Here is an 8,881-nt window from a genome sequence, read left to right as displayed (position 1 = left end):
ATTAAAGAGGGGGCAAAACGGGTGATTTCACCCTTTGTAACAGTATATATTCTTCTCTCATGTACCTAAACTTCAATTAAATCACTGTTTTGCTACGAATTTTGGAAGAAATTTATTCTCATTATTAATTTCTTGTATCGCCGACAAGTCGGTAAGTACACACAGGCCAAGTACTAGCTTGGACCTACCATTGCGAAGACTGTGGTACTGGGAAGGTGAATGCAGCCAGCATTGTGTCGAAATCGGCAACTCTCTGATGTTCTGCAACAAGTTCTCAACTCTACCGTTGGAACATCTCAAGGAGCGCAAGCGCACGACGATTTTCGGTTGTCACACCAAAGCCTATTAGGGCAACTGTCTTTATATTCTTTAGTCAACGGTTTGAAAGAACCACTTCGAGTCAGATATCGCGTGTGAGTCGGCTCTCTCAGGTGTTTCTGTGGTCACGGCACTGGGTATGCTATGATATATCAGTGGAGTATTAGTGAAACCGGAGTCTGCGGTGTGCTGCAGTGTGCTGTCCAATCGAGCAATCCGCCTGACACCTGTTTAACACTTGATGGCAGGATTGTGTACTTACTCGTAGAGTAGAAAATTCGTTTCAAGGAGACTCCGATTTTACGATACAGTAAAAACCTGATCAACAGTAACCGCGTTTCGTGACTCGTTAGCGCGAACACGGTTCGAACGTTTTTTGAATGTGTGAAAAAAACTTCGAAGAATAGAACCAGACGAAGAGAATTAAAGATATAAGATACGTAATATCGCGAAGGAATATTCCGTTCAATTTGGCTAATTAATACGTGCGTCAATCATGCTGTCGCACAATATACTCATCAACACAGGCAACATTCTGTCCCTGAACGAAGTGAAGAAAAAGGCAGGGCAGAATCCTAGTGACGAGGTTTGATTTACGAAAAAAATAATCAAATTTCATACACTATTCTGTAGCTACTAGCAATTAACATTGTCATTTCAGTGTATCATTTTTCTCATCACTTCACATTGCGATGCCTTGACATACAGGTTATGTCTAACTGATTGCATTCTGTCATTTGCTTCCAGTATTCAGGAAATCTACATCGACACTTACCTTACGTCATCAAATAATGATATAACTATGCCTTAAATGCGTTAAGCCACTATCAGAACTCCTTCTCGAACTATCAATGCTGATGTATTACAACTTTGAATGTTGCAGCTTATCGAGACGCTGAAAATTACCCTGGCGGATTTCGAGATTCCGGATGACGCTTCTACCAAGGCAAGCATATTCACAACCTTTACGCGTGTGTTTGTCAAAACCTCCAGCTACAGTTCTGCTATAGATTTTTCTAGAAACCTGAACAGGAAATTCAAGTGGACTGTTTGAATTATATTTTCATTTTATTTTTATTTGTTTCAGATAATCGGACGCGATGATGCCAGTGTAAAAGACCTAGACAGAAAAGAATTAAAGATCACTGTTAAAGTTTTCATTTCATCCCCAAAAAGCGAGTCCTTGAAAGAGGCACTCGATCAAGGTTTGAAGTCAAAATTTATCAACTTTGCAATTGATCGTATATCTCTGGTCTTACAAGTCTCCTTTTTCTCAGTGCTCAACATTCTACAAACTGATTCGATTGAGGCGCTGGTTATAGCATATAGCAAGCCCGAAAGTACAGACGATATACTTACTTCGCTTCAATCCCTTTGGATTGTGATTGAGGAATACATCAAGCTTGGCAAATTATCTTCTGTTGGAGTCAGTGACGTTGATACCGACGTCTTTGTACAACTTTTCCAATGGGCAAATGTACAGTACAGTATAACTTTGTGCAAGAAATGGCGACTGATGATACCATTGGCAGTCTGTAGGCTGAAAATCAAAATTTATGGACTTTTGAACAGAGTTGAAAATTTTTTCTCACCTGTCAGACTGTACAGTTATGCCATGGCATGAACTGTGTTAAAACTACAGACAACTCGTATCATCGGTTCTCACTTTAAGCCTAATCACTGCAGGAAATGGATGGAATACCTAAACCAAAAATCATCTCCCGTGAGCTGTGCAAATTCATCTTGCTTTTTATGCCTAGTAGCACGCATAAAAACGTATTATGATAAATTTATCCCGTGACAGTGAAGTGAGTTTCTACAAAATCCTGACTGATATAGCCATTTTTCGACATGTTATTATGTCTGCATTAATCTGCCCCACCATTATCCATTATCCTCTTGGTACTTGAGAATAACTTCTTGGATATGTTTGAATTTTTCACTTAAATATACTTTAGTAACTTGACAAATATTTTAGGTAAATGTATGTTTTATAAATGACTACAGGGCCGTGGTACTTGTGAACTATATTGCATTTTTGAGCTTTTTTAGCTATATGACCACAGTGAATATTCTTTGTTTTTTTATTACAACTACACAGAATGTTACTTGAGAAGTACTGATAAAACTTTAAACTCTGTGTATTGCATCAAATTGCGATCCAGAATAACCCAGATAGGCATGTGCTGCAAAATCATTTTAATGCGAACTGCAAACTCGAATTTAAAAAATTTAGATACCGACTTAGTATTTTGGTTTTTCCTATTTTTCAATGCAATTGGATGAAACAGAACAACCTTGACTCATTGTTAGCTTACGAGCCCTTATTACTAAAACTTTTCACCCGAGCCAGACTTTCATTGCTTTCATGTTCTGAATTATATCTTTTAAAATTAACCGTGATCTGTTGACAAGTTTGATGTTTCTTTCAGACAAAGCCTAATATCGTTCAAATAAACCTGGCTACATGTTGCGTCGTCCCCCCAGCTCTACAAGTTTTCACCAAAGAGAATGATGTTCAGTTACTGACTCACAGTGATCCACATCGTAAGTAATGTCGTACGTTTATTCACGAGAAAAACACACAACTACGTAATATAGTGTACTGAATTTGATTGAATCAGATTTCCTTGTCCGTTATCATTACAGACTACCGATACGCTTGCTTGTCGTTTCTCTGATTCGCTAATACAAGCTGATTTTGTTTTAGAAATCTTGCCCAAAGCTGCCTTGAATGACGTGTTTGGGAAAAATGTGAATTTACATTGGGTAACGCGGTATCAAGTTCACGTGAAATGCCGAGGCGTTCTTTCGACGAAAGGATATCTCGTCTACATCAATAAGCCCGGTACCCAAACGAAACGATAGATTCAACATTTTATTGTTTAACATTTATTTGTATAAATATATTCGATCAAACACTTTCCTTAAAACCTGTTCGTTTTTTAAAAACTTGATACTTGTACTACGCGAAGATAGTGACATGACTCGCTTATGAATTTCGCAAATCCACATGACCCGCCCATTTGATGAACTCGGTAAAATCTAAATTTAAATATCCTGAGCTACTTATATCGCCTGATCGCAGATCAATTGACAACTAGAAATGTAACTCACCCGGGAAAGCGCTAACTTGATAAACCTGCAGTCGCCGGTTCAAGTTTCGTCATCCGCAACTTTTTTCAGTGTTTTAAACGACTTCGACATGACTCTCATGCAAAATTTGTCAAATCGATACTAATTCAGTAATGTTACATCGTTTTCGATGAAAAAAAATGCCAGTTCGGAAAAACGAAAAAGTTCTCGCGGCGAGATTCGAACCTTCACGTAGTGTTGATATTTTGAAAAATGAACAGGTCGTATGATCCTGGTGTAACTTATGGGAGGCTATGTACAATAAATATTAATTACGAAAATAAACTGTATCTACTTAAGAACGAATCTCATGTTTCAGTGCTTTGTCGTTCATCCGTCGATATCCCATTTTATAAACCTGTACTCAAATGAGAACTGGAGAACAGAAGTGAATAAACGATTTTACGCAACAATTATCGCGATCTTTTCCTAGAACACACGAAACTGAGAAATCAAATTGTCATATTTCGTGACGCGCCAAATATCGTGAACGTAGTTACAACCAGAATCATTCAATCATCTGAAGTAGATTTTTCCTAACTGCATATTTGGCTTTAAAATATTTGGCGTTTGTCAGTCTAGTAGGTATTATCTGTCTAGAACAATAGATTGCAATACGCTAGTAAAATTACGGAAAATATTGAAAATATATGAGCAATGGCCAAAGCGTCAATTTAGCGCTCTCAAAACCATATATTTGCGTCTACTTCCGGCACTTATAACCTGTTTTCCGCTCGTTATGCTCGGCGATTTTGAAATGTTCATAAATTCGGAAAGGAGTTCGCGTCGCTGTATCGAGTCGAAGATTAAAAATCCTCCGTGGATATAACAGCATCAGTATGCAATAAGATCGTTCATACGCATAAATCTTCGATGGCAGCTAGCGAGCGCAAAAGTAAACGCGAACCTGCAAATGCGGCGAGGTCCTATACAGTATTTAGTGGTGGCTACGAGCAAGCGGGTTTACAGAAATTGAGAATCCAATAAGTGCATGTGTGATTGTTGGAAAGAGTACGTATAGCTGTAAGTTTCTCTTCTGCGATTTTTAAGCTATCGCACATCTCTCGGGCACAGATATAAACTCCCCGCTTCTGACAAGCGTAACACCGGATTCTACCAATTAAAATCATTCTGCATATCCGCCATTTCGAAATCCAGAAGATCAACGAATGTGTTTCGCGAAGAAGAGGATATAAAGTTTGCCGCTCGACTACGTTACTGTCTGCGAATTTACAGGCACAAGGCAAAAAGATGCGGTATAGAAATTTACTGCTGATTTTTAACAATTATAACCAGGGTTGCTACAAATTTTTGGGAAAAAATTTCCGGACATTTTCCCAATTCTGGTAAGTTACTGAAACCTAAATCATTCAGCTTATTAACTCTATATTCGGTTCAAATTCAATTCGAATTCAAGAAAAATATCTATCAAAAAAAAAAAAAAAAAATAGACAGTCATTTTAAGCAAATTTGTCGTCTCGACGAAAAACTGTAAATTGTTTCTTCAAAAAAATGATTTCTAATTCCCATGATAAAAACTGCTTTTCACAGTTTTTTCCATGATCAGATTAAAAATCCTCTGAAAATTCCAGGTTTTCCACTACCGCTTTTAAATACCCTGACATTTCCAGGTTTTTGGCCGTCGTGTAATACGCTCAGACAAAACGACGGCTGTTATTCGGCGCCAAAATCAGAGCACGAAAAACAAACTGAGGGATGTTCGGAGCCATCGCTGGGCGCAGTAGCCGATAGGCAGTTTGCAAGGCAGCAGGAGGAGCAGGAGCAACAGCAGCAGCAGCAGCAGGGACACTAGAGACACTGGGTATCCTTCGTTTTGCGTGTGTGACCGTCGTCGCGGCCCGCCTCGATATAAACTCGAATTTTTCTTTTTCTTTCGCCATGCTTCTGCCTTTAGATCTCCCTTTTGCGTTCAGCCGCCCCTCGTGGCGCAGGATAGCGTAAACGTTGGTATATATGCAGGCGGGCGACGGTCGCTGGAAGGCAGGGTATGCGAAAGCCGCGGATACTACGTTATACCTTGGTCCGCGGGTCTGACATACTTTGTATGTAAATGCCACATAATGTCGGTTTCCTTCTTCTTTTTCAACATTTATTTGTTCGGTCCGCTTTGCGCGAGCACGCGCACGCCTAACTTTGCCTCATTCCGTTCGATTATAATTCACCGATTCTAGGATCAGAGCAAAATTCCAAACCTCTGATCATTGGTGGAAATATTTATCGGAAAATTTGATAACGGAAGTTTCACCGTTTTGGGTATCAGAATTGGCATGCTTTCGAAGATTTTCACGGAAAGGGGTGGAAAAATAACACTCTGAAATTTCTGACCGACATTCTCTGCACAATTAACAGAGGTTTTCACGTGCTAATAGAATTATGTGACAATGTTTTGTTCAAACTGTTCTAAGACCACACTTTCAAGATTCTTCGAGGACCTTCCAACGTGGTCCAATTTTTTCTCTGAAAGTGATTTTTTTATTTGTTCTATAGCTGAAATTTTCAACCAGTAGATAATTACGTCACCTGCAGGCCTTACCAAAATCCCTGAATGAAATTACATCATTTCACCAGCAAATCATCTACATCACATTTGAAATTCGTCGCAAGCAAATTATCGTTGATGTTTGCAAAGTAATGATCTCGGCATTAAATTTTCGTATTTGGGTGAGACGAGAAAACGCATCACTCAAATTGTTACAACGATTTAATACTTCATTCGTCGATAATGCGTAAATTCTTAAGACTGCAGGAACGTTGAAACGCAACTAGACTCACAATCAGCGCCCTTGTACGCTTGTATATTTCGTATTCAAATATGTGCTTGCAAGCTAGCAAGGCTCGGACAGACGCGATTATACCGCGACGATTACTTCGGCAATAGACTTATCGCAGGTATTTCAGCGAATTCCATGAAATGCGTAAGTTTTTACGAAATGTGTAAAATGACCGCAGCTCAGAATTTATACGACGTGTACTACCAGAGTCCAGTCATCCATCGAGGCGACTCCGAGTAAACCGCGCAAAAACTCAACGTCAAGTGTAAACGATTACTTCGAGGGACGTCGCGCGTCGCATCGGCTCAAAAGCTCCCGGCGAATACACTGATGGAATTTTGAATTCCTTTCGTCTTATGAGCATAAGGGGTACAGTTCAACGCGAAACTCATTCCTGTCATGAACCTCATTTAACATACTAAATTACAATAATTGAGGTTGTCATACAAAGGTTTACAACAATTTTTTCTGCAGAATGTTGTTCTTTTTTCGGTGAGATGTCAAATCGATTGTCAATTTCTACGTTGAGATCTGAGACCTTTTGAAAAATAAACTTTGATCCAACGTGCTTGGCATAAAGTTGCTAGCCAATAAAAATATATACATAATGAAATTGCGTGTCTACTAGGGAAAAGAAAAAAGGGATCCTTTTTTTTTTATAATTATATATAGTCGACATTCGTTTTCAATTACAGAAAATGGATTCATCGTCGTGTCGAATCACGGACCCAAACCGAGTTCGAAAGATGATTGTATTAGAAAATTGAATAACTTTCGGAACACCCCTTGTAATTGTAAAGCGTGGTTCGCTCGGTGCGAACCGCACTACCGCACCTACGTACACTTAGGTTTCGCTCACACCGAAGTCAACATGCGCGGATTACACTTGGGCTTGGGGGAGCGAGCGAAGGCAGATAACGCGGGTAACAATCGCCTCACAATCGGATTTCAGATGAGATCGGCGTTTAACGCAGGTGGAGACGTAGAAATTGAATGGAATTGTTGAGACAGCCGTACCTGTGTATGCATACGTTTACCAACCGTCTCCCAGTCTGACGATCAAAGTGATTGGTAAGGAATTACCTGCGGACAGGACAGATTCATTGTCCATACCCGTGGCACATAGACAAGTTGCAAATTGCACTCGATCAGCAGGTGCATCAAATATCGGGTTCAAAACAGTTTTACGGTTGCCGCGAACTTTTTTTTTGAAACTATTTCTAAGGCAAGGAAGAACGTTTCTGTGCGATTAAAATTAATTTTCATATCTGGTTCGATCGATAGCCACTGAACGTGAATATTATATGACAAACTCAATCTACCCTTTGGTAAGGGTTTTGGCCAGTTTTTTAACGCAATTCGATATCTCGCGACGCGCGTAGGGACAATATTTCGTTTTTGAACTTCAACCGCATTTATAAATATACCAAGTAGCGAAAAAATCGGGCTGAGTCAGGATCGCCAGAGTCGGCGATACTCCGAGAACCGCGTAAAAAGTGTTTCCGTGTGAGAGAGCCCTTAGAGAGCGGCTGTCCCTCGGTCTCAGTTTCTCTCTGTATAGGCGAGCAAGTCAACGCAAAAGCGCTCCCGTGCGATGCAAAGACTGGTATAAATAAGCGGCTGTCGTTTGCGGAAGCAGAAAACGGACAAAAGGACAGAAATAAAGAAAGAAGAGGCAGCAGAAGAAAAAGCACAAGAAGAGGACGAAGAGGAGGACGAAGAAGAGCCAGACGAAGAAGAAACAAGAAGAAAGAGAAGTAGGAGGAGAAAGGAAGGCAGCGACAGAGAGAGAGGAATAAATAAGGCGAAGAGAGACTCCGCGGACGGGGTGGAGAATGGCGGAGGACGGCACCCCGTTCCTCGACGCTCATCGTTTGCCGTTTGCCGCCGGCGGCGGGCGTCGCGACGCCCGAGAGAGTCCCTCGGCTGCCCCCCGATTTAGTAATTTTCGCCGCGAGGGTGTCCGGCCCCGCTGGACCCCCGCGTCAGCTCTTAATTGCCAAACGTCAACGCTGGTTTCTATTGTGCGTTCACCGCGCGCCCCTGCAGCCGAAATATCGACGAAGTCTCGCATAGTTAAGTACCTATACCTATAAGCCGATGGTACGAGGCTCCCCTGCCTCCGAGGGAGGGGGCAGCGAACAGAAGCGAAGGAGGCAGGAGCAAACACTGACTGGACCAGGCAATGTTTATAGGCCCATCTCCGAGTCTTAAATCTTAACGTTGTCTCCCCGGCGGAGGCTGCCTGCCTGCCTGCCTGCTTGCTTTCCTGCCTGCCTGCCTGCCTGCCTTCCCGCTTGCTGTCCCACACGGGGGCGAGGAAGACGGGAATACGGACCCCCGGGGGGAGGAGGGGTGAGGTTGTCCCCTGTGTTGTGGCGGCGAAATCGAGTCGACCGCCTCGGCTGACCGCCAACAACCGCCAGGCACCGACGACGCATCCCGTGCGTGGCGTTACGCACACAGAAGCCGTGACTTTACTTTACCCGCCTGCGAGGGAATTGCGCGACTCAAAACCATCTACGAGAACTGCCGAGAGATACGGGGTGTCCGCTAAGTACTGTCGCTCCTGTCGTACTCCACGTTTTCTATCGCTGACGGATTCAATAATTTTCATACGGCTCGTGTATGCTGAA

At 41.8% G+C, this 8,881-nt stretch overlaps 1 protein-coding gene across 1 annotated transcript; it reads left to right on the top strand.

Annotated features, from left to right (window-relative positions):
- Positions 1-422: 422 nt before the first annotated feature.
- On the top strand, positions 423-3,759 carry LOC124299771 (glutamate--cysteine ligase regulatory subunit). The gene is made up of 6 exons (XM_046753127.1): positions 423-904; positions 1,202-1,264; positions 1,406-1,523; positions 1,596-1,795; positions 2,751-2,865; positions 3,029-3,759. Exons 1-6 carry the CDS (start codon positions 815-817, stop codon positions 3,184-3,186), a joined length of 744 nt encoding a protein of 247 aa, XP_046609083.1. The 5' UTR covers positions 423-814; the 3' UTR covers positions 3,187-3,759.
- The last annotated feature ends 5,122 nt before the right edge of the window (positions 3,760-8,881 follow it).

The sequence above is a fragment of the Neodiprion virginianus genome, chromosome 3 (assembly GCF_021901495.1).
Source record: "Neodiprion virginianus isolate iyNeoVirg1 chromosome 3, iyNeoVirg1.1, whole genome shotgun sequence".
In the NCBI taxonomy this organism is placed as follows: domain Eukaryota; kingdom Metazoa; phylum Arthropoda; class Insecta; order Hymenoptera; family Diprionidae; genus Neodiprion; species Neodiprion virginianus.
Note: the sequence above shows the minus strand (reverse complement) of the source record. Positions and strands in the feature narration are given on the sequence as shown.